Genomic DNA, 25,220 nt, shown 5'->3' on the forward strand with positions numbered 1-25,220 from the left:
TTCTCCCTCAAATGTCAATATTCCTGTCTCTATCCCCAAATAAAGAATAAAGTAAAAACTTCTTCAGACCCATTTCTTTTCTTACTGTATCTCTGACTCGACAAGTTCAGATCCTTCTAGAAATGTGGCTGCGAATGCTCCCGATGCTGAGGAAAGCCACCATCCGTCTGGCCTTTGCTCGTCTGTAGGGCAGGGCAGGATAAGGCTGGGTAGGGTAGGGCAGTCCTGCCTGCGAGACTAGGCAGGGAGAGAAGGGTGGGCCCCGGGGGGTGGACACGGGGTGTCATTAGCAAGGGGACAGGAGAAAGGAATAAAAATGGGACAAAGGTAGTTTATCTTGTTGACCCCCCCATCTTGATTCTGTAAAATAATTCTGAAGAGTTTCTTCTTATGTTCAATTTGTTTATTTAGGTGTGTGTGTGTGTGTGTGTGTGCGTGTGTGTGTGTGTGTGGTAGATTGTGGAGCTGTTAAGCAGGACCATGTTCTGTGCGAGAAAAGCAAAAGGAAAGCTTTCAGTAAGCTTCTCTTCCTTCCTTCCCTTCCAGGCACGCTTACGCCTTCACTCTCCAAGGAGAATACCTGTGTTTTAAAGTAATGTGTGAAAAGGAAAGGCTGATGTTTCCCCAGTTGTAACTTGCTGTAATCATCAGTGTCAGGAAGTTCTTCCTTAAATCATATTCACGTTCCACCGCTGATGCCGAAACGCATTTCCTCTGGTTTGATCTTCAATCAATGGCACCCAGATGCCTCTCTTCCCAGCGTCAAGAATTATGGGATGATAGACCCATAAAGGTCATTTCCCTTCCATGCATTTCCTCCAAGCTTCACGATTTCCCCTTCTTTAATCCATCCCTGTAATCTTCTGTGTATCTTTACAGTGACACCCAGCCGTACCCATCCTGCAGCGTGACCAGGTCCCTGCCTGGGAGCCAGTCCGTGCAGCCTGGAAACATGGCACCCCTCCATGGCTTGGGGCCCAGTCCACTCACGTTCATTCCTTGTTGCCTTTTGCACCCCAGTTCCTTTCTCAGTCCTCCATGAGCTCCCCTGAGCTCCTCCCAGAGCACTTTTCTAGGTGCTTGTGGTATTGTGTGTTACAGCCAGCCCTGAACCAGGCAGTTACCTCAAGAGATGTCCAGCACTGTTGACTGGGGGATGAATAAGTGAATAAAACAGACTGTAAAGCCAGGAACTTATGATCGATAGTGATTGTGCAAAGCATACTAACCATTTTTATGGGAGGTGTGAGAAATGCTTGTATTTTGCACAGTTAGCAGTATAAACGTTTAGGGTAATGGAGCATACCGAGCCCTGAACTAGGGGCTTCTTCCTAGTCTTGCCGCCTTGGGTAAGTCTTTTCCCTTCTTCTTGTCTTCTTACTTGATCAATACCTTGAAGGGGTGAGTCTGGCTCAGCTCTGAGATCTCATCCAGATCTAAAATAATTTTTCCCGAAGATGGCATGGTTTTGCATAGAGTAACTCATGTTGATATCCAAGTTACTGAGTAGCTCTGTGTATATAGTGAGAGTGAGCGAGAGCAAGAGAGGAATCTGTATCTGTCTATTTTTTTTATCTATCACTGTTGCCAGTACGAACAGGGTTAAGCCCTGGAGTAGAGAGCCAAGGGAGATCCAAGCAGTCTGCGTTTTGCAATCTGTCCAAGTGCAGGGACACCCAGGTTCTAAGACACAGTTGTGTGAAGATACGAGGTTGAGGCAGAAAACATGCAAATCAGTGCCTGGAATATGAATACTTCTTGCCATCCCACCCTTGTTCTGGGAAGAGCACTTATGCCATTCTGGCATCTCTCTCCTTTTACTCTGTTGAGTGAAATATTCATTCCTTCCATCCCACCCCTGTGGCCACACTGCCATTTGTTTATGTCTGACAGTTTAGCCTGAAGTCATTAGTTATGCTTAAAAGAAATCACATGTATGGAGGAGTGAATACAGATGTTTACTGCCACAGGACCAGAAGGAACAGAATAGCTTCAAGTCATAGAGTGACCCGTCAGTTCAGACCGTGAAGCTTGGGATGCTAGTGTCGCATCTTGGCAAGGTCAGATTCATTTCTTGCAGAGGGGTTCCTCTTTTCCTTGTAGAAACAGAAGGATAAACGGGATCTACAAAATCTCATTGTTCTTTTTGCCTCCTGGAGAACGACTGAAGGTCAATTTTAATTTTTTCAGAAAATACGATTTTACTGCTGTTCTCAGTCCTGTTATGTATCTGTTATGGTCTGAATGTCCATGTTCCCCCCAATTTCATGTGTTGAAATCCTAGCCTTCAGGGTAATGGTATTAGGAGGTGGGGGCTTTGGGAGATGCTCAGGTCATGAGGCTGGAGCCCTCGTGAGCGGGCCTAATGCTCTTATAAAGGAAGCCCGAGAACCCTCCTCACCCCTTACAGCAAGAAGGAGCCAGCTCTGAAGGGAAAGTAGGTTTTCTCCAGATACCAAATATGTCGGCATCTCGATCTTGGACTTCCCAGCCTGCAGAACTGTGAGCAATACATTTCTCCTCTTTATGAGTCTACAATATTTTGTTAGAGCAGCGCGACTGGACTGTGACAGTGACTTCGTAAAGCCTATCGTAAAAGCAGACATTTATTGAGCTTTTTATGCGGGCCACTCCAAGTACTTCACACGTAGTATTTCATATACTATTTGCAACAACCCTAGGGGGCGTGCCCTGTGAAATTCTCTTAGATAAGGAGACCGAGGCTTAGTGGCTTGCCCAGTGTCTTAGTGTAAATAATCAGCACAGTTAGGACCAAAGTGGCAGCCCGATGCCAGAGTCCATGCTTTCAATGACTTTTGTGCCCTGCAGAAGAGGGACCTCCTGTGTACTTGTAGGTACCTAAAAAGATCTGTGTCGTTCCCCTCCTTCGGTCAGCATTATATAGTAAGGACGCAACAGTTGCTCAGATACAGTACATATTTATTAAATGTCTTTCAAGGCCAGGGGCCTGCACAAGGTGCTCAGAATATGCTGGGCTAAAGCAGATGAGTTCCTGCTGTCAACGGGCCAGGCCCAGTGGGGGGATCAGAGGGCAATCAAACAGTCACTTACACAGATGCACAATCACAGACTGAGACAAATGCTGGGACATAGAAGGAACGGGGACATGGCTTACCTCCTATGCCACTGTTTCTGATTTGATATTTTAACCTTCCGCTTGCTTTTGTACCAACTGCTGTTTCAGCGGGTGAAAAGGGAGGGTCCCTTATACTGACCTTTTCTGTTTGCACTGGAGAGATTTAATTAAGTACAGAACAAATGAGATTAGGTAAGGGGTAGGGGGCAGATAAAGTAGGTAAACTTAATTGTTTAAATAGATTTCGTCCAGATTTAACTGTCTGTGAAGACCATCCGTCACGGGTGCTCCTTCTTTTCCAGTTACTTAGAAACTAACGTTGACATACCCCTTGGCAGTGAGCAAGGCTGTTTCAGATCAGGTCATTACAGGGGACATTGTCAAGAAAGGGGACATTGTCACCTTTCACAGAGGAGGAAGCTGAGCCGTGGAGAAGTGAGGGACCTTCCACAGAATCACGTCTTCCAGGAAGTGATGAGCTGGCATCATCCTGCCAGTGCTTGCTTGTCCCTTGACCTTTCCTCTGTTCCATGCAGTGCCGATTATTTCCATGGTCATGGCTACTAAATCCTTCTCAGAGTGTTTCTTTCCCCCAGCATTTTTTATGGGCTGCATGTAAAAGGAATGCCTGTACCGTCACAAAATTGTGAATGAAATACATAGCATAGGCAAGTGCGGAGGAATCAACGGAAGGAAACGGAATTTAGCAGGTTTTTCCCTTTCGGAAAACTTTTTGTTGTTGGTTTTGGTGACAGCCGAATATAAAGCCCCAGGTGGGCGGCCAGAGCAGGGAGCCAAGGAGGACACGTGGAGTACACACACAGGTACCCAAAAAGCCGAGAGCTTGGCCTGTCCAGAAGGCTCTGCGGGGAAGGGACCACGTTCTCCTGTGTTTCTTCTGTGCAATTAAAAGCCCCTCCCTTGACTCCCGGGAGCCTCTGCTTCCTGCTCTGTGAGTACCTGGCCCCTCACTGTCAAGTTGCCTGTCCCACCTTACCGCAGGATTCTCCCTCCCTGGGGCCTCGTGTCTGCCCTCCTCACGAGCGTGCACCTCGATGCCTGGCACATAGTGAGGCGGGGGGGGGGGGGAGCTGATGAACGTTTCATGGGTGGACGCTTAGGGAAGAAGAAAACTCTCAAACTTCAGAATAACTTTTCTGTCACTGGGGCCGCTGTTTGAAGGAAAAATGAGCGATAAGGTCAAAGAGTCCCCCTTTCTCCGCTAGTCCAATCATGCCGGTGGCACTTTACTGCCAGGTCCACATTTGATCTAAGCTACTTAATTTCTTCACCCTCTTTTCTTGCTGAAGATTCTTTCCCACACAGGTCATAGAAGAGGGGCCGATGTAATCATGAAAACTGAAACCTTGCAGTCCCTCACTTACAGATCCATTGATGTGCTGACATTTGTGCCCAGAATGGGGGAACTAGAGATGAAAGGCCACCCCCCTCGGAGTCTGCTCTAAGCATAACTGTATTCAGTGGCTCTGAGATGAGGGAGCGAGTCCTACCCATGGCCACAAATAACAGAAGTGAGATATCTTAAGTGTTGACGTAGAAGTATTTAAAGGTGTTTTTGATACACGGAGGAGGGCTCCAGTCTGCCTGGGAAGCAGGGAGGCAGCACCAAGCAGGTGGGACTTGTTATACTGGGTGCTGAAGCATGAGTAGGAGTTTGCCAGGTAGAGGAGAGTGGAGTAGGGTCAGAGCACGAGAGCCCTTTGTACAGACGGAGCCCTGTGTGTGAAGGCAGTAGGAAGGAAGCAACATAGCTTTTGACTTCGCTGCTGTGCATATTCTAAATGGGAGGAACGAGGCTGCAAACATGGGCTAGGGTCAGATCCTAATTGGCTTATGTAGCCTCCTGTGGAGTAGATTTATTAGGCAATGAGGAATCATTGAAAAATACTGAGTGAAGGCCATAGTGCGATGTGCTCTTTTAGGTGAGGAGGATGATTCTCTTGTTATGTGGAAGACACATTGTGGGATCTGGGGAGTGGCGGAGGGGGTCTGTGGAGTGGGGTGTTTGATCCCCCCATTATGAAGCTATCAGCAGTAGAGCTGGAAGGAGAGAGGCAGCAGAGGCTTACCCAGTGGGATGTCAGGAAAGGAAGGGAGGCCTGGGCAGGTGTTGATGTGAAAATCAGCTGACTGGGGACCGTGGAGAGGAAGCATCTCTCAGGATAGCCAGCTTTCTGGCTCAGGGCGCTGGGCGTCAGTCACCAAGTAGGGGCTGCATTGAACCCTCTTGTGTCAAAAGCTTTAAAAAATGGCCCAGGGCGCAGACGCGTACCCTTTGCAGCCACCCTTGAGTTTGTATTCTTTTCCTTTTCTAAAGAAGAGGAAACGAACCCAGCGCCCAAAGATGTTGAGTAACCCAGCCAAGGCCTCACAGCTCACGTGTGGCAGCGCTGGGGTTCAAAGCTAGGTTCGTCCAGCTGGAATCCCACCCTGTGCAAAGCTGCTGCCCCCACGGGGAGGTGCCCCACGTGGAGGAAGCTAACGGGTCCCTTGCGAGGCCGGGGTGCGCTGAAGGAGGGGATAGAGATAGTGGGGGGGGGGCGACTTTTTTTTATTTTTTAAGATGTCAGCAGAAGCATTTCTATAGGCAGGGCGGAAGGAGACGGGGATGCCTTTCCTCCATCTAGGGGATGCGGTGCAGTCAGGCCACTCTGTGGGTGCGAGGGCGGGGCTGGCGTTAGGACCCAGGCAGTGCCACCCTCCCTCGGACACAGGAACCAGGGCTTTGCGGAAAGGAAACTCCAAAGGGAGCAGTGAGGAACAGAGGCCCCGGGCTCCCAGGCAGGGCAAGTCGGTGGGGTGGGCATCTGCAGGGAATCAGGGAAGCTGCCTCGGTGCCTTCAGGACGCTGGGAAAGTCAGAGCCTCACAGAGGCGCTGATCCGCAAGGCTTGCGGGGGAGGAACCGGTCAGCGTCGCCTCTGGCCTGTCCAGCTGCGGCTCAGCGGCTCCCCCAGGGTTGCTGTCTTCATTTCCCTTCCAGATGCTTCTAGACCCTCACTATGGGTGGAGACGAAGCAGTGCAGCTTAACTTCCAGGAAGGCGAGGCCTGTGGACTCGAAACCGCTCCCTCCACCAGGGACCAGGCTATAGCTTGGCCTTCACATCTCAGCTGTCCCAGATAGGAAAGGAACACAGCGGAATCATTCGTTTGTGTATTTTATTTTACGCGCAATGATCAACTCAGCCTTGTTGAATTAAAAAGGATCAGCGTCTTGAGAGAAAAGCATTGCAGTCTGGGTCTCGATTCAGCTTTTGGAGGCCACCGGTAGATTCTGTCGGTGGTCCCTGAAAAGCTGAAGGTTTCTCTGTGGATGTTTGTGTTGGAGAGGGTGCCAGGGATGGGCGGAAAGAGAGCTGGGTCCCGGGTCCCCACTCCGCTCACCGTGGGAACACATAAGGCCTGTGCTCTTTTCTTCCACCCAGAGGACAGCGTATTGATTACTGGTGTCTGTGTTTCTATCACATCAAACCTGACTACCTGGCTCCTTTCGTTTAAAACCATTTTCTTCTCTTTCTCGAGGAGGACTGTCTTTAATTTGTCATTCAGTCCACTAGTTGATCTCTTAAACCGTGTTTTTCTTGTACCTTTTATACCATCGATTACATAAACACTAGGAAATACAGTTCTTGTCATTATCATTAGAAATGAATTCAGAAGAGGCAACACGTGATTAACGTTCATCTTCTGAGTCCTAAATTTCAGGAAAGATGGAGTAAAAAATATTCTCAGGAAAGATGAACGAAATATACTCTCATAAACATGTACACGTAGTTTGAGATGCCCCCGCTCCTGCCCTGGCATGTGTCAGAATCGGAGTTGGTTTCCATGTTGGCCATCAGGTGCTGGTGACGATCCCAGGACACCGTGCCCGTCTGGCTGGACCGTGGGGATGCGTGCCTCCATGTTCTATAGAGAGCGAGTTGATTTTTGCACCACTCCTTGGAATGACTTGGCATCTGATGTCTTTTCCTCAGGAACCGTGGAGCACTCAGCACATCCCAGCGCTGTTTTCAGCCTTCTGTGGCCTCCTGGTCGCACTTTCCTACCATCTGAGCCGGCAGAGCAGTGACCCCTCAGTGCTCCTGTGAGTAACACCCACCGCTGCGCCTGGTTCCTGTGGCCCTCGCCTTGTCACAGGGGCGAGAGGGCCATGGCCCCCATGGTGGCTGGACTCCTGTGCTGTTCACGCAGCCAACCACCCGGCGAGGACGGGAGAGGTGCAGGACCGGCCAAACACTAATGGAAATCAAGCACCAACTTTTAGCGAACATTTAACCTCTGCTCTTGCTTTTGGAGTAAAACGCACAGCGCCAGGGACATAGGGCTGTTAGCTCCCAAGTGCTGCTTTTGAGTTTCCTTTGGGTGAATTGTGTGGGCAGCTCCCACCTCAACAAGGACCCTTTCCGGGCCCGTGAAGCAGAATCGCTAGGTGGTTACCCTGTGGAGACTTGATGGGCAGCTCTGCAAGGTTTGCAGTTCGTTCTGTTGTTTTTTGTTCCAAACAGGGCCGTGCCCACATTTTAAAATATATTTAATAGTAATCTTTAGTCACTTGAAATATACTTTCCTACCTTCCCTTTAAATTGTGCCTTTTATTATTATTTTTTTAAAAAACTTATTTGGGGGAGAAAGAGAGAGAGAGAGTATGCAGGGGAGGGGTGGAGAGAGAGAGAGGGACAGAGAATCCCAAGCAGGTTCCACACTGTCAGCACAGAGCCCGATGCGGGACTCAAACTCATGAATCGTGAGATCAATACCTGAGCTGAAATCAAGAGTCGGATGCTTCACTGACTGAGCCACCCAGGCGCCTCTAATTGTGTCTTTTAAATCTTTGATAAATTTGCACTTGGGAAGTAGAAACACTTCCTGGGATGCCAGAGTTTCAGATAGCAATCATCTCATGTCATTTTTCCAAATGTACAGATTTTGACCATAACTGTGTGGGGGCCAGAGAAACCATTGTTTTAGGCTGCCACATGCAGCAAAATAAAAGACGCAGGAAATGGGCAAAAGTTACATGTGGTTTGTGCGGTTTTTCACGTCAAGTATTTTACTGAAGTGTTGAGTTTTGCTGCCATTTTTATGTGCGGAGGAAGCCCCGATGGGCTGACACAGAGAAGCTCTGTGAGCTTCGCTGTTGGCAATCAGCTGCCCATTCCTCTTGAGGTCCTTGACTCCTTTAATTAGGAGGGAATCTGAGAATCAAAACATTAGATTTGCGATCACCTGAATACACGCCTCTTCCTCTTTATTATGAATTAATTAAAGGAGCGAGCCCTTGCTTTGGTCATCTGGGAGCGAGAGGTCTCAGGTGAGGCTGTTTACCTCGAACGTTGTGACAGGCACATACTTTAAAGAGTATAACCTGTGCGTTTGTTCCTTTCCAGGTCCTTCATTCATTGTAGATTGCTTCCTAAATTTCTACATCAGAACCTGGAAGAGTTGGCCGCCGACCCTCTTCCCAAGAAGATGAAAGGCTCGGTGGTGAGATATTTGTGTTGCATAATGTACATGAGGATTTTGCTTAACCTGGCCTGGCACGTGCTGGCGAAGCTCAGGTTCTCAGCGGGGCCCTGGCTAGGTGGGAATGACAGTCACCGGTGCAGAGAGAGGTGCCTTGTCTTGGTCAACAGTTGGCACATGGACTGTTGAGCCACCTGGCAGGTGTGGACCTTTGACAGCCCCTCGAAGGCAGATGCTATATATGCCACGGTCACTCCATTGGTCCTCAGCTGATGGCAGTTTGCTGGGCTCTTTGAATGAAACGAGTTCGGTCAATGCTGCCCCCTGCTGGCGCCAGGCAGCAGGCCAGCTGCATACAAATAAAAGCTCATCTGCCAAGCTGGTTTCTAATGGGCTCCACACAGCCCTCTCCACACCTTCTGGCCTCAGCCTCATGCTGAGCTCAGTGTGCTTCCCATGTTCAGGGTTGACACTTGCACAGCCCTTGTGAGGAGTCCTTGGGTTTTAAGACTTACATCTGGGATGTTGGAGAGGGGAGCGACTCTATGGGATGGAGCGTGTGAGGGGAGAAGGAAAGAGGTAAAGAAGGAAGAACAGAACACAGAGACTTTAAAGGAAGGATGCTCTTTTCTGTTCACCGGGAAAATGGCTTGGGGTGGTTTCAAACATCATCTGAGGAGGGGTAGCGTCTTTGGTATCATCTTCCAAACATTACCACTTTCAAAAGCAATGCTCATTTGTTGTGTAATTTGCCATTCGAGTGTTGAGCTTGGGGTGATCTGCTGGCTGGAAGTCATGCCTTTCCTATGTTTTTGAGGAACGACGGATCAATGGAAAAGCGGCAAATGACCCATTGATTGCAGGCTCCTCCAGCCAGGAGATGCGTCTCATTTGTCTTGGCCTCCACGGTGCCAAGCGCCTGATGCTGATGACTGCCATTGAATTTAGATGAGATTCAATTGCAATCCGCAATTTCAAGACAATGTGCAGGACTCAGGCAACAGGATAACATTTAAAAACTTCACACCTAGCCCCCTGTGCCTTTGAGTGTGGGTGCAGTTCAAGCCAACACGTTGAGGAACCAAAGCACAGTCACTGTGACTAAGGACGTGGTTCATGAATTTGACAAGCAGAGGTATGTTTACAAGCAGGGCAGGAGGGGCCGATAGGATGGCAGCTAAAAAGGGAGGAACACATTGACACTGAAACATCGCATCAGCAACCTGATCTCTAACATCTACACCAGGACATTTACAGGATCAAACTTGACATTCCTAGGTCAGTTACCATAAAGTCCTGGAATGGCCCGATGTCTCCCCCAAAGGTTTCCTATAGGTATCTGAGAAAAACTGTTCTCCCCAAATGTTCCCTGATTTCATGGAATCATGAGGATGCTTTCTCATTTGTTGCCTTGAAAATAACGTATGGACAACGAAGAAATCCACCAAGAAGGTTGCTTGGCAGAGGCTGACAGCATTTCCGTAGATGTGATGGGCTAGGAGTTGCCTTCCCCAGTTTTCATACACTTTGAAACGCTCTGTGTAGTGAAGCGCACATAACCTGTAGGTGATTTAATGTGACCTGTGTTCTCTCTGAAAAGTTTTATGGTCTAATGAGAATATTTTAATAGGACTACCACATTTTGATTTTAGAGTTTGGTATATAAAACCTTTTGTACCCTAGTGCAAGTGCAAGATTTCTCTCTTTGTCTCTGATTTTATTTCTCTGTGTCTGTCCGGCTCTTTTTCGCTCCCTCTTTTCTTAAATTTCACTTTGTATGAGAAGTCCCTAAGGAGCCTCCTTAGATCAGGTTTCCAGCCCTTCCTCCTATTCCGATTCATTTGGCCTGTGCCAGGGCCTGGGGATCTGCATGTTTACAAGGCTGTCCCCACAGATGGGTCTTTCAGGGACCTTGATCGGGAACTAGAGATACCTAGAGCTCCATCAGTGGGCTTCCACATTTCCATATGATCATTGCCAGCTATGCACTCAGTTAGTAACAATGTGAACTTTCCACTCCTGGTTTAGTTTCTTCTTATCCATCTGCCTCATGAGCTTGGTCTATTTCTTTCTTTTTTAAGTTTTTTTTTTTTTTTTTTTATGTTTATTTGTTTTTGAGCGAGAGACAGAGCATGAGCAGGGGAGGGGCAGAGAGAAGGAGACACAGAATCTGAGGCAGGCTCCAGGCTCTGAGCTGTCAGCACAGAGCCCGATGTGGGGCTCGAACTCACGAACCACGAGATCATGACCTGAGCCGAAGTCAGACGCTCAACCGACTGAGCTGCGCCCAGGCGCCCCTTGGTCTTTGTTTCTATCCTCACTCATCCTCCTCAATCCCTATACTCTTCACCCATTCAGATATGCTCCTTCCATTATATCTATTTTTCTCAGTTCCTAGAAACAAAAAATAGACCACCAACAAAACAAACGACTACCTCATTCTTATTTGTACAATTCAAACAACTTCTTTGTAACCACTGGTTGTATCATCTAGGTTTCTCTGGCACCATGCTGTCTATATCTGCTGTGTGTGTAGTTTGGAACCAGCGCTTTTTTAAAAATTTTATTTATTTTATTATTTATTTTTGAGAGAGAGAGAGGAAGAACGAGTGGTGGAGGGGCAGAGGGAGAGGAAGAGATTAGAGCCTGACATGGGGTTCATGCTCGTTGAACTGTGAGATCGTGACCTGAGCCGAAATCAAGAGTCGGAAGCTTAACCAGCTGAGCCATCCAGTGCCCCGGGATGAGGCCGCCTTCAGCTTCTTTTTTAGGGTTGGAGCATGAAGTACCAGATAAGATGTCACAATGGATTTTAAATATTCAATGTACTAAGCCCCAATATGTTAATTAGTTAAATATGCATGGAATCAACATTAAAATAGGGAGCCAAAACCTTAATATTATTGAATATTGTTTTGGAAGTTCTGGCTTGTGTTAAGTCCTAAAAGAAAAAAAAAAAAAAGTAGATTGCATTACTGTATACATTTAGGTGCACAGCAAAGTTTTTAAATATCGATCATGATCAGTATAAGAATTCACAAATACCCCTAGAGACAAAGAAACTTAGAAAAACAAGAGCATTCTAACACATCAGAAATAACTTTAGAAAATATAATGAGACCATAATCCCACTCACAATGGCAACAAAATACATGAATTGATAATAGGAAAGATTTTACCAAGTAATGTCAGAAATAAAGAAAACCACAGCAGTCTATTAAAATGCAAATGAGCTTCTGAATAAGTGGTGATAAATAGACATAACCTGATTTTGGATAGGAAGGTCGAGATTTATTAAATGCCAATTCTTCCTAATAAATTTATAGGTTTGATACAGTTCAAAACAGTTCCAGAGGAATTATATTCACAACTTGGGGAAATGATTCTAAGATTCGCTTAGAAGAATAGCCATTAATAATAGCTTTAAAAAATCTGAAAAAGAAGAATAAGAAAGAGGAAGTTAGCACTTTGGGATTTAAGAGTATATTATAAAGATTGAGTAATTGGAAGAAAAAAAAATGAGACTGATCCAAGAGTGGAGAATGGGATTAGTGAATCAGTAAAACACAGAAAGGAGACAAATTATTTATAGGAATGTATTATGTGAAAATTACATGTCACAATCAAGAATTGATTAATCAGTGTATGGTGCTGAGGTAATTGTTTAGCAGTGGGAGGGATAAAAAGGGATTTTATGTGCTGATCCCTCACCAGAAAGAAAAAGAAAGATCAAACGAGACTTTTCCATCTCTCACGTTATGGCAGGCTGACTTTTATAGCCAAACTCTCTGCTGATTAAAACTGAAAATTCTGAACAAAATATAAAAAAAAGCCCTTCTTGTATGTGAAAAAAAAGTGACAAAAGATAAGGAATTATCAAGTCAAAGTCTGAGTGAACAGGGAGACCTGGAGGAAGCAGAGCAGGAAACTGCTTTTGCCTCAAGAGCACCTGCCCAACCAGGGGATCTTGAGCCTCAGTGTTCAGCCCTCAAACTGCGGGGAAGAGAAAAGAAAGCCCAAAACTGCCAAGATGGGTGTGCAGTGGGGACCCACACTGAGTCACCCACCCTCAGTGGGAGGATGAACCAGAAGGAATCAGTTGCATCCTCCGCAGTGCCTGGAGAATGCAAGGTACTGGCCTCGGTGCTGAACACAACGGCCATGGATCCCTGGGATGTTGTCGTCCGCTCCGCTGTGGGCTTTCAGTCCACATTCTGACACCCCTAACCCCTAAATTTATGTAGTGAATCTGAAGCGGCCCCCAACTAGGAACACCTCATGGCAAAATGAAACACACATCCTCTCTAGAGGATCCTTGCCTCCTAGGTCTCCACGTGTTCCCCAACCCATTTTTCTAAGGGAAATGAGCAGCTCTCGCTAAAAAAATGTAAAAACTACACAAGGAAACAAGGAACCAGCAGAAACAGGTCTTCAAGTACTTGAAGCACTTGAACTACCAGACACATTTTAAAACTACTTAATGTGTTTAAAGGAATAAGAGGTAAAACTTACAGACAATACAAAATACTAAAATGATCCAGCATGTTTGAAAAAAATCCAAATAGACCTTCCTAAATGAACAAACAAAAAATGGGAAAAATGAAGCAGTTGAAGTAAACACACACACACACACACACACACACACACACACACACACACACAAGATTAGACACCTCTGATGAGAGAATTAGTGAACTACAAGACAGAAGAAAGTACCCAGGATGCAACAGTAATAGACAAAAAATTAGGAAATACAACAGAAAGCCAAAGATAGGTGACCCAGACTAAGAGGATCTAACATATATGTAATCAGAATTCCAGAAAAATGGGAGAGAGAGACTGGAGCCTAATCAATGTCTGATGAGATGATATCTGAAAATTTGCCGGAATTGACGAAAGACACTGATCTAGGGACTCAAGAATGCCAGTGAATCACATGCAGGGTAAAATAAGGAAGAGAGAATCCACACAGGACAAACCTTAGTGAAAGTGCAGATATCAAAGACACAGACCATCTTAAAGCAGTTAAACAAAAGAATGGATTACATTCAAGTGAATGATGAATGGAAAGCTCCCTTATCAAAACCCAATAATAGAAGCCAGAAGTTTGATGTATTCAATGTCCTGGAAAGAAAGTATCTGCCAGGGTAGAATTCTATGCCCAGTGAAAAGATCTTTAATTTTTTTTTTTTTTTAATGTTTATTTATTTAGAGAGAGAGAGTGAGACAGCATGAGCAGAGGTGGGGCAGAAAGAGAGGGAGAGAGAGAAAGAATCCCAAGCAGGTTCTGTGCTGGTGCTCCCAGTGAAAATATCATTAAAGAACCAGGGACAAAATAAAAATATTTTACGTAAACAGAAGCCGAGAGACTTTCGCTAAATGTAGTTCTTTTTTTTTATTTTTTATTTAAAAAAAATTTTTTTTTTAACGTTTATTTACTTTTGAGACAGGGAGACAGAGCATGAACGGGGGAGGGTCAGAGAGAGAGGGAGACACAGAATCGGAAACAGGCTGCAGGTTCTGAGCGGTCAGCACAGAGCCCGATGTGGGGCTCGAACTCACGGACCGCGAGATCGTGACCCGAGCTGAAGTCGGACGCTCAACCGACTGAGCCACCCAGGCGCCCCTCGCTAAATGTAGTTCTGAGTGATGTTCTTCAGATGGTCTCAGACAGAAAGTCTAATTCGCAAGAAAGAACAAGGAGAAAAAAAAAGTGGCAGATACATTGGTAAATTTAAGCAAACATTAGCCGTACAAAACCATACAAGGGTAACATAAAACTCTGGATGGAAGGAGAAATGGACTCCAAGACTTAAAAATTCTTCGTAATGTCCTGGAGGCAAATAAAGATCCTGATTAAGACTGGTAAGTCAAGTATGCTTATTGGAATGTTCAATGTAACTGCTGAAGGAGTAGAAACACAGTGTGTAACTTCCTACTCACTACAGAGGGAGGAACAGAATGATGAAACAAAAAAATGGCTCTTCATAAGTAACAAAATAGAACAGGCCTCCTCTGTGATGCTCTGCTTAAAAGTCGGTTCCAGAAGGGTTATAAGCCTAAATAGGAGATTACAAAACCTGAGAGTGCTTAGAATCATAATAGAGGAAATTATCTTTATGATACCTCCAGGGTAGGGAAGAATTTTTTAAACAAAAACAACAAAAAATTGAAGTTCACTAAAATTATGACGTTTGACTTATCAAATAATACCCAAAAAGAAGACTTAAAAAAATAAGCCACAGAATGGGAAATAACGTTTAAAATATGTATAGTAGATAAGGCACCAGTGTAGAGACGAATACACAATTACTATAAATCAACAAGAAAGCCAGATATGTTAATTAAAAATGGCCAAAAAGGCGGCACCTGGGTGGCTCAGTCGGTTAAGCGTCCGACTTCGGCTCGGGTCATGATCTCGCGGTTTGTGAGTTCGAGCCCCGTGTTGGGCTCTGTGCTGACAGTGCGGAGCCTGGAGTCTGCTTCAGATTCTTCGTCTCCCTCTGTCTCCACTCCACTCCTGCTTGTGCTCTGTCTCTCTCTGTCTTTCAAAAATGAATAAACATTAAAAAAAAAAATGGCCAAAAGGTTTGCACATGCACTTCACAAGAGAGGAAATAAAAATAGCCAAAAACATGAATATGTATGTAAGCTAATTAATAATCAGGAACCTCCACACTAAAACCACACTGTGTTACCATTTGACACTTGCCAGACTGACAAAAACTTAAAAGTTCCCACAGTGTTAAGTGTAGAGCAAGGGAACTCTTAGGAACTGCTGGTGGTGGTGTGAATTACTGTGTATATTTTGGAAACAATTTGGGATTATAAGGTCGAAGATGCATATATACTACAGCCAGAAATTTTACTCTTAGATTTTTATCCCGGAGCAAATCTTGCACGTTTATACCAGAACACACACGTAAGATTGTTCCTTTTAGCAATAATTCATAACAGCCCTAAACTGAAGCCGCTAGAAATTCTACCAACAGTGCAATGACTAGTGTGCAGCAGAACAGATCTTACTGGAGCCATATGCAATGGCACGGGTGAGTCTTGACCATGTAATGTGGAGCAAAGGAAGCCAGACACAAAAATGTCTCGTATAGTGCCATCCATTGGGTAAAAATAGACAAACAATTCCATGTGGAAGTCGCAAAATCATTCTTGTTTAAAAAGCAAGAAACTTATTTTCACCAGAGTCAGGATAGTTAATGCAGAACCCCAAGAGGGGATAGAAAGGTTTGTGATCAGAAAGCTACATAAAGGGATTTCTTGGGACTAGAAATGCTAGATTTCTTGAACCAGTTGGTAGTAACTGAGATGCTCACTTTATAATTATTTTTTTATCTATCTTCTATCTATCTATCTATCTATCTATCTATCTACCTACCTACCTATCTATCTTTAAGTTTATTTACTTATTTTGAGAGAGAGAGAGCAAGGGAGAGGCAGAGAGAGAGAGGGAGAGAGAATCCCAAGCAGGCTCTGCACTTTTAGCAAGGAGCCTGACCCAGGGCTCGATCCCACGAACCATGAGATCATGACTTGAGCTGAAACCAAGAGTTGGACACTCAACCAACTGAGCCATCCAGGCGCCCTTTATAATTATTTTTTAAATTATATTTATCTATTTTATGCACTTTTTTGTATTCCTGGCTTACAATTTTAAAAATGTAAAAGAAATTTTCCCAAAAAGGTATGAAATAAAATCAAACATTTATTCAAATTCTAGAAAGGGGATGATTTTCCAGACTTGGAATCTATAAAATGAAAAGAAATAAAACACACACACATACACACACACAGATGTGAGTCCATAAAACTTTTATACTTCTATATGTTTAATTAATTAATTAATTAATTTAAAGACAATAAAATAAAATAATTTGGTAAAATATTCAATACAAATTTGATAAAAGTTAAATATCTTTCTTCTACCAACAACTCACACTTTAATTGTTAAAACTCTATAAGCAAATGATATCAGTATATGTATTTCACTTTAGGGACAAAATATTTAGAAGTAATTGTGAGAACCATATTTATCCTTCTTATAAAGAAAGAAATACAGATTAAAGTAAGAGAGCTTTTTTTTGTATGTTTTTTTTTTTGTTTTTTGTCCACTCAATCAGCACAGGATAAATTAATGATATTGCCAACTGGGACAAGATGAGATTTCTTAGACATTGTTTGTATTTGTGTAAATTATTACAATCATCTGGAAAAGCATAATTTATCAAGAATTCTAAAATTCATCACCTATAAGAAGTCGATTTATCAGAGGTGGTCTAAAGGATGAATTCAAAATATGAAAAAAAGATTTAGGTACATCAAGATCATGACTGCAGCATAATTCATTCATGGTAAAAAATGGAAGATAACCCAGAACCTAACAGTTGGGGAATGCTTGCACTAAATACAGCATATTCCCTTTCAGTCATGAACGTAATATTTTAAGTGTCCACTATGGCACTGTTTGTATGTGTACGTGTATGGGTCATCACAAGATGGAAAATTAGTTCGCTGGTAAGTGGCTATTAGTAAGTCTATACGATAATATACATATATGTAGTGCTTACAAAAGAAAGTACAGTTGAAAAAGATAAAAAATTATATGCACACTAAGACCTTCATAAGCTATGCATAGGTAATACGTATAATGTATATATGTATATGTATGATGTATAATCATAATATACATCATGATTACAGCTAGAACCGTGCCTCAGCATTCGCAGGCAAAAATACTGAACCAGAAAGCATAAAAATGCTAATATTGTTAGTGTCAGGATGCAATGATCATGAATAATCGATTCCCTTTCTTCTCTGTGTCCTAGAGTGCTGCAATATTATGTTATCCTATAATGGAAATGTTAATTCATACTAAAAATTTGCAGAGATGTTCTAAATTTGCATTTTTCTCAGATGTTTCATACTCTAATTTTTATTTGTTTATTTAAAAAATTAATGTTTATTTGTTTTTGAGAGAGAGAGAGAGAAACAGAGCACGAGTGGGGAGGGGCAAAAAGAGAGGGAGACACAGAATCTGAAGCAGGCTCCAGGCTCTGAGCTGTCAGCACAGAGCCCGACACAGAGCTCGAACCCCCGAACTCCGAGATGACCTGAGCCAAAGTCTGACACTTAACCAACTGATCTACCCAGGCGCCCTGTATAATGTGTATTTAAATGAGCAAAAATTAGGGGCGCCTGGGTGGCGCAGTCGGTTAAGCGTCCGACTTCAGCTAGGTCACGATCTCGCAGTCCATGAGTTCGAGCCCCGCGTCGGGCTCTGGGCTGATGGCTCAGAGCCTGGAGCCTGTTTCCGATTCTGTGTCTCCCTGTCTCTCTGCCCCTCCCCCGTTCATGCTCTGTCTCTCTCTGTCCCAAAAATAAATAAACGTTGAAAAAAAAAATTTAAAAAAAAAAAAAAATAAATAAATAAATAAAACAGTGTCTTAAATCAGTTTAAATCAGTTTAAAAAAAAAATAAATACATGAGCAAAAATTATTTAGTAAGAAACCCAAAATTAAAAACTTATTACAGTGTTTCATGCTACTTTCATAGGAGACAACAACAATCTCTGATGACTAGGTGTTTTCAAGATTCCTTTTCAAAAATAATATTTTCACGTTTGCTGCACTGTACTGCATTTAAAGGCACCCATGAAACAGTGGTGCTCGTAAGAATTATAGTTGTGTGTTAGTAAGTAGCGTTGTGTCACTGAACAAATATGTTTATAAAAATCTGCTGCATTTCGGGGTACCTGGGTGGCTCAGTCAGTTAAGTGTGCGACTTCAGCTCAGGTCGTGATCTTGCAGTTTGTGAGTTCAAGCTCCACATCGGGCTCTGTGCTGACAGCTCAGAGCCTGGAGCCCGTTTCAGATTGTGTGTCTCCCTCTCTCTCTGCCCCTCCCCTGCTCACACTCTGTGTGTGTGTGTGTGTGTGTGTGTGTGTGTGTGTGTGTGTGTCTCCCTCTCAAAAATAAATAAACATAAAAAATTAAAAAAAAAATCTGCTGCATTTCATACTCTTTGTAAAGGCACATGTATAAAAATTTCTAAGGAAAAGTACATTTTCCGGAATACAATTTTTGGAGCAGCATAATATCTGGGTTTTGGTGGCTGTAGGGAAAGAGGGAACCTTTTTCTTTTGCTAATGTTACTTTCACCAGTATTAACACAGTGGTCTGTGGTTTCATTAATTAGCACTAGCTTGAAAAGCTCAATAATCACCATTTGCCATTGCCTTTGCTGAAGAGTCTGCTCAAAACTTTGTGGGTTTGCAGCTGGGAGGGGGGTGGGGGAATTGTTTGGCTTCTTGCTATTGGTTTGTGAAGCTTTTATGTATTACAGATGCAGTGTGTGTTTTGCAACTACTTTTCTCAGTCTTGGCTTGCCTTTTCATTTTATAACAATGTATTTTGAAGAACAGCTGGTTTAAATGTTCCTGAACTCCAATTGAATAACTGTTTTTTTCCCTTTAAAGTTCCACTTTTCAGTGTTTTGTTTGGGAAAGCTTTGCTAAACCCAAGGTCACTAAGATTTCCTCTTATGTCTTCTTTGAGAAATGTAACAGTTTGTTACGTTTATAATGCACGTTGACTTAGGTTTTATGTGTGATGTGAAGTAAATGTCAAGGTGTTTTTTTGTTTTGTTTTGTTTTCTGTTTTTTTTCCCCATTCCATTTGTGGAAAGAATTATCCTTCCCCTCATTTAGAGGAAAGGTGTTTTTTCACATTGTCACTTTTGTTTAAAATCCATTGACTGTGTATGTTTTCGTCTATGTCTGGGCTCTTTGTTCTGTTCTCTTGATCAAGATGTATACTTTATGCCAATACCCTCAAGGCCTGATTCCTGCAGCTTTGTAATACGTCTTCAAATCAGATATTGCATATCCTCCAACTTTGTTCTTTTCAAAGTTGTTTTGCCTCTTCTAGATCTATTGCATTTCCAAGTAAATTTATATCGCATTCCAGGGAAGGAAATAAACCACTGAGATGTTGCAGATCAGTGGTTGTCTCCAGACAGAGGAGAAAAGGGGGTGTAGGTTAGAAAAGGCCGGGAGAGGAAACTTTAGGGCAGCATGGCTGTGCTACTTATTTTCATTGTGGTTGTGGTTTTCATGGGGATATCCACGTGTCAAAACTCATCAAATGGTACACTTTATGTATGTGCAGGGGTTTTGTATGTCAGTCACACCTCAAGAAAGTTGTTCAAAATAACAATAGAGGGGCATTTGGGTGGCTCAGTTGGTTAAGCCTCAGACTTTGGCTCAAGTCATGATCTAGTGGTTCGTGAGTTCAAGCCCCACGTCGGGCTCTGTGCTGACAGCTCAGAGCCTGGAGCCTGCTTCAGATTCTGTGTCTCCCTCTCTCTCTGACCCTCCCCTGCTCGTGTTCTGTCTCTGTCTCTGTCTCTCTCTCAAAAATAAACATAAAAAATGTTTTTAATTTAAAAAAAAAAGAATAAAGCTAACAATACGGAGGCACCTGGGTGGCTCTGTCTTGATTTCAGCTCAGGTCATGATTCCAGGGTTGTGGGATTGAGCCCCACATCAGGCTCCATGATGAGCATGGAACCTGCTTAACATTCTCTCTTTCTCTCTCTCTCTGCCCCTCCCCAGCTCCTGCACAGGTGCGCTCTCTCTCTCTCTCTCTCTCTCTCTCTCTCTCTCTCTCTGTTTCTCTCCCTCTTCCTCTCTCTCTGTCTCCCTCTCTTGCTCTCTCTCTCTCTAACTTAAAAAAATAAAAATAACAATACAGGAAAGAAATGGGCAGGAGGAACATTTTTGTAAATAAAGACTAAAATCAGTAGAATTCCTATATATCATCCAACTGTGAAAAAAACACCAATAATCAGAGCTCATTCTCTTGCTTTAAGAAACCTAGAAATGTAAGCCTCCTCCCCTCACCAGCTGCCCTCATGGCCCACTATTTTGCCTTTAGGCAAGGATGGTTGGTCAGTTATAGATAAGACTTACTTTTCAGTTAGAATATTTGGGAAAATGTTTATCTTCCTTTCGGATAAGGATTCAGTAATTAGAATAAATTCTTTAATGTTTATTTTTGAGAGAGAGGAAGAGGGCAAACACACACACACATGCACACACACACTCAAGTGGGGGAGGGGGAGAGAGGGAGACAGAAGATCCGAAGCAGGCTCCACACTGACAGCACAGAGCCCAATGTGGGGCTTGAACTCATGGAACCGGGAGATCATGACCTGTGCTGAAGTTGGATACTTAACTGACTGAGCCACCCAAGCGCCTAAGCATTCAGTTATTCATTTATTTATTCATTCATTCATTCATTCATTCATTCATTCAAACATGAAATTTATTGGCAAATTGGTTTCCATACAAGCATTCAGTAATTTTTAAATGACATAAAACCATGTCAGTATAAAAGAGGAAGGAAAAATTCACTTATCTTCATAGCCTGAAGAGTCAGTGAGTTATAGATCTTTCCTCTGGGAAGGACTGGCCTTTTGTAAATCTTTGGAATGCAAGGAGTTACCTGAATTTTGTCCGTTTATTCATAGTAAAGTTTTGATGAAAATCCTGTGATTATAAAAGTTTTATGAGGATTCCGACTAAAAAATCATTGTGATTTGCTCTGCCCAAAAAATCAGGGGGATTCTTACCATTTTTTTACCATATTATTCTTACCATTACTAAGAATAAATCTAGAATTTAGTTTATCACTATACAATTGCTCCCATATTTAATACCTGCACGTGAATTGTAAAACAACTTTAGCAGATAATTGATGAATTGATGCTGAGACTGTTATCTCTTCCCTGTATGATTAGTTGCTTTAACCAAGCCATGTTGACTTTTCCATCAGATGGTTCCAGGTCATTATTGCTCCATTTAAACTGCCTTTCTGACTCCTTCCTATCACTTTGGGTGTTAATTCAGTCAGAAAGCCAGTAGTGTGATTTGCAAAAACTCCACATTTTCGTTTTAAAAACCAGAAAAGAAAAAAAAAAAAAAAAAAGAAAAGGGTTGTAGGGAAACAGACATACAGAGATACAGGTTTCTGGTGGATAAACAATTATCTAAGAGGCATAATTCCTTTTCAATATGAGATATTAATATATTTATAATGAGGGTTTAGAGTTTTCAGGTAACTGTGTGACACCTCAAAATGTTCAATAATTGTGAACTGTAGCAAACTGGCCTCTGTAGACAGAAAAAAATGTGATGGTCCTTTATATCTCTAAGATGTATCTTAGTCCATTCTCCATATAGCTGCAGGATTAATGACGTTCTTTGGCCTAACTTTGCTTTGTTTTCCCGAGACCCTGCTCACGCCACAATTTTATGCAAAGGGAAGTTATCAGCAACTTACTAACATTTCATTTTCTGCATATGTGCCAATAGTATGTGTATATTTAAATTATTTGGAGGTGGCCTTAACCCAATCTGACTGGTGAATTAAAATGTGAAATCTGTTCTGGACCAAAGAAATAAGCAGGGATGCCCGGGTGGCTCGGTCGATTAAGCGTCTAACTTCGGCTCAGGTCATGATCTCGCAGTTCGTGGGCTGGAGCCCCGCGTCGGGCTCTGTGCTGACAGCTCGGAGCCTGGAGCCTGCTTTGGATTCTGTGGCTCCCTCTCTCTGTGTTCCTCACCCGCCTGTGCTCTGTCTCCCTCTCTCTCAAAAAATGAACAGTAAAAAAATGTTTTTTTTTTTAAAAAAATAAGCAAATGTGTCAGAGGCTTCTGTTTGGCCAACAGCATGCATATAAGCATGCTAAAGCCAAGTAGAGATCATGAGCACTTCACCCTCCTTCATCAGACCATGACATCTTGTCTTTGGCCTGTGTTCGTAGGGAAGAACCTTATGCCTCCTATACATGCGGAACGCTTTTTTTCCTGCCGTGGTTAGCAGATGTAGGCTAACCTCACAGTGTGCATTCCCCATTCCCCACCCTTTGCCTTGTTCTTCCTGGTGGTCCACCCAGGGTGTGCCCCTGGGAACATACCAGGTAGGTGATGTGCTTGAAGAGTGGGTTATCCAGAGTCGGTATCTGTCTGCTGACTTACCTGGTGACTACAGAGTTACGGAGAGAAACAAAGAGCAGACTTTACAATTGGTTCTCTCTTTGCAGAAGGATATCTTAAAATCGGATCTCATTATCTGCTCAGTGGCTGCCGTTCTGTCATTTGCAGTCAGTGCCAGCACTGTGTTCCTGTCCTTGCGAGTACGTATCCCTTCGGCTTTATACTCCCTGCCCCCTTATTCTCCCTAATAACAGAGCCGGCTGTGGGACTCCAGGGCATCGTCAGGGTAGTAGAGCCAGGAGAGGAAAACACAACACCAGCTGAGAGGTTTAAGGAACGTGGCTATTGTGCTGTGAAGAATTACGTCCCAGATGAGATTCGGTTCACACTGCAGATTGGGTTCAAGTGTTTTATCCCTTGTCCTCCGGCATCTGGGGAGCCGTATTATTTGCTAGAGTAACAGCGCATGTCCTAGAACCCCGCGGTGGTAAGACAGGCCTACGGCTCACTGCCAGGAGCAGGACTGAAGGCATTACCATATCAGGAGGGAGACCGAGGTCCCTAAGCCAGAAGGCGTTTGGGAACATGGTTTTCAGGTAGAAAAACAAAAGTGGAGGGCTCTAGGTGGGGATTCTGGCCTGAGGTTCCAACAGACAGTTACTGTCTCCATATAAAAGTATTACACACTTAGGAGCTCTCTTTCCAACAAGGAACGTCTGTTAGCTACGTTTGTTACTCTCCGCCTCTTCTTTTAAAAACAACAGTAACAAAATCTAAAGGGCAGAGTTCCCTTGGCCTCTGAACTTAGTAGGCCAGCTCTCCACCCCGCTTCTTAGGGGCTCCCAATACAGGGTGGTTTTGTATGGAAGAAATTTTCAGAAACAAGCCCGGGGTTGCCTCTCTGTTCTGTTAGAGGGAAGAGGGGAAGGCCGGCAGTGTTACGTGATATTCATGGACACCCCTCCCCTGTCCTGCGAGGCTAAACCGTGACATTTGTCCTCTTGTATCACAGCCATTTCTCAGTGTCGTGCTGTTTGCCCTGGCTGGCTCGGTGGGGTTTGTGACCCATTATATGCTTCCTCAGCTCCGCAAGCACCATCCGTGGATGTGGATTTCACACCCCGTTCTTAAAAACAAAGAATATCAGCAGCGGGAAGTGAGAGGTCAGTAATCTATCCCTCATTAAAAAAAACAAAACAAAACAACAAAAAACGATGTAGTGGAAGGTACTGTTACAGCAGAGAGTGTGTGCAACCAATGTGAATGTGCTGAATGCCACACGACTGCACACTTAAGGACCGTTACAATGGCAGATGTTACATTATATCTATTTTACCACAATAAAAAAAAAAAAAAAAGGAGAGCGTGTACCTTAGAGTATGCAGTGTCTCCCCCAGAACGAGAAAGTTGAAGGGGAGTGAATTAGAACTGTGTTTTATAAAAATAGTAAGCGGTTGTTAGTAGTGGGGAAAATTAATTACCATTATTCAGACCTGAAGATTATGCTGTTCCAGCTTGAGTTGACCCGGGACCAGGAAGAACATCACTTTACTGCCCTCCCATCCTCCACAAAGTGTTTGGGGTGAGAGTGGGGCAGGGATGTAGCCCAAACCTCTGAATCTTTGGACCTCTGACCCCTTGAATTTTGCTTCACTTGACCCACACCCATACTTGATGGACTCAGCTGTTCTCAGGGCTGTTTCCGGTCACAGGCATGCAACAGCCTGGTAATCCAGGCCGTGCCACTAGCTTCTAGATAAGAAGTCTCTCAGGAATTTCTCTCGTAGCTCTTCCCTTGCTCTGTGATCCCACAGATGGCGGAAGGACTGGATTTATCCCCATTTTCAGACACATTGAAGTTACAGGTCACAGACCGTAGCTGTCGTTTATAACCAGCTAGTGCTGGTAATTCTGTGCAGAACGTTGTAGCCCGTTGTAACGCCTCTGTTGTAGAGGGAGATATCTCATTGTCACCCTGTCCAGGCACAGGGGTATGTGAGCAGAGCCAAGACTGGCTGACCTGCAGGGATGCATTGGACTCCCCAGATTAGTTAGCAGTAACTTTGGTGGACTGGTATGACAGAGGGAAAGGGGGGCGAGATAATTTCAAAATGAAGAAACAGAAGAATCACTTCAGGTGCTGTTGAGAGCATTTCTTCAAGGAACATCTCTGGGTGGGTATGTGGAGCTGCCTTAATCTGAAACAGCCAGATCAGGAAAATTGTAGATTGTTTAGTGGAAAAATACGGCATTGAGGGTCTGCTGTGCATATAGGGTTTAGGGGGTGGAGAAGGGTCACGTGAGCGCTCTGCCCTCAGAGACTTGCTTTTCTCAACATGCAACAGGGGCAGCTAGCTTAAGGGTCAAGCTTAATATATTTGATCTATACACACACACACACACACACACACACACACATTTTAAATGTTCTGTTACATTCTAGGTGCTACTTAAATGCATAGTATTTTAAACCTGCATGGGCCATTTTTAAAATTTTATTTATTTTGGCGGGGGGAGAGCATGTGCACAAGCGGGGGAGGGGCAGAGAGCGAGGGGAGACACAGAATCCAAAGCAGGCTTCAGGCTCTGAGCTGTCAGCACAGAGCCTGACACGGGGCTTGAAC

General features: G+C 43.8%; 1 protein-coding gene across 4 annotated transcripts in view; it reads left to right on the forward strand.

Annotated features, from left to right (window-relative positions):
- The window catches only part of PCNX2 (pecanex 2), a 302,310-nt gene that overhangs the window by 128,424 nt on the left and 148,666 nt on the right, over nucleotides 1–25,220 (forward strand). For all 4 annotated transcript variants that reach the window (XM_045437338.1, XM_045437341.1, XM_045437340.1 and 1 more), the window contains exons 16-19: nucleotides 7,096–7,205; nucleotides 8,509–8,605; nucleotides 22,704–22,796; nucleotides 23,609–23,759. In XM_045437338.1, the coding sequence (XP_045293294.1) occupies nucleotides 7,096–7,205; nucleotides 8,509–8,605; nucleotides 22,704–22,796; nucleotides 23,609–23,759 (451 nt within the window). The remainder of the gene's footprint in view (nucleotides 1–7,095; nucleotides 7,206–8,508; nucleotides 8,606–22,703; nucleotides 22,797–23,608; nucleotides 23,760–25,220) is intronic.

The sequence above is a fragment of the Leopardus geoffroyi genome, chromosome D2, assembly GCF_018350155.1.
Source record: "Leopardus geoffroyi isolate Oge1 chromosome D2, O.geoffroyi_Oge1_pat1.0, whole genome shotgun sequence".
Taxonomy (NCBI): Eukaryota; Metazoa; Chordata; class Mammalia; order Carnivora; family Felidae; genus Leopardus; species Leopardus geoffroyi.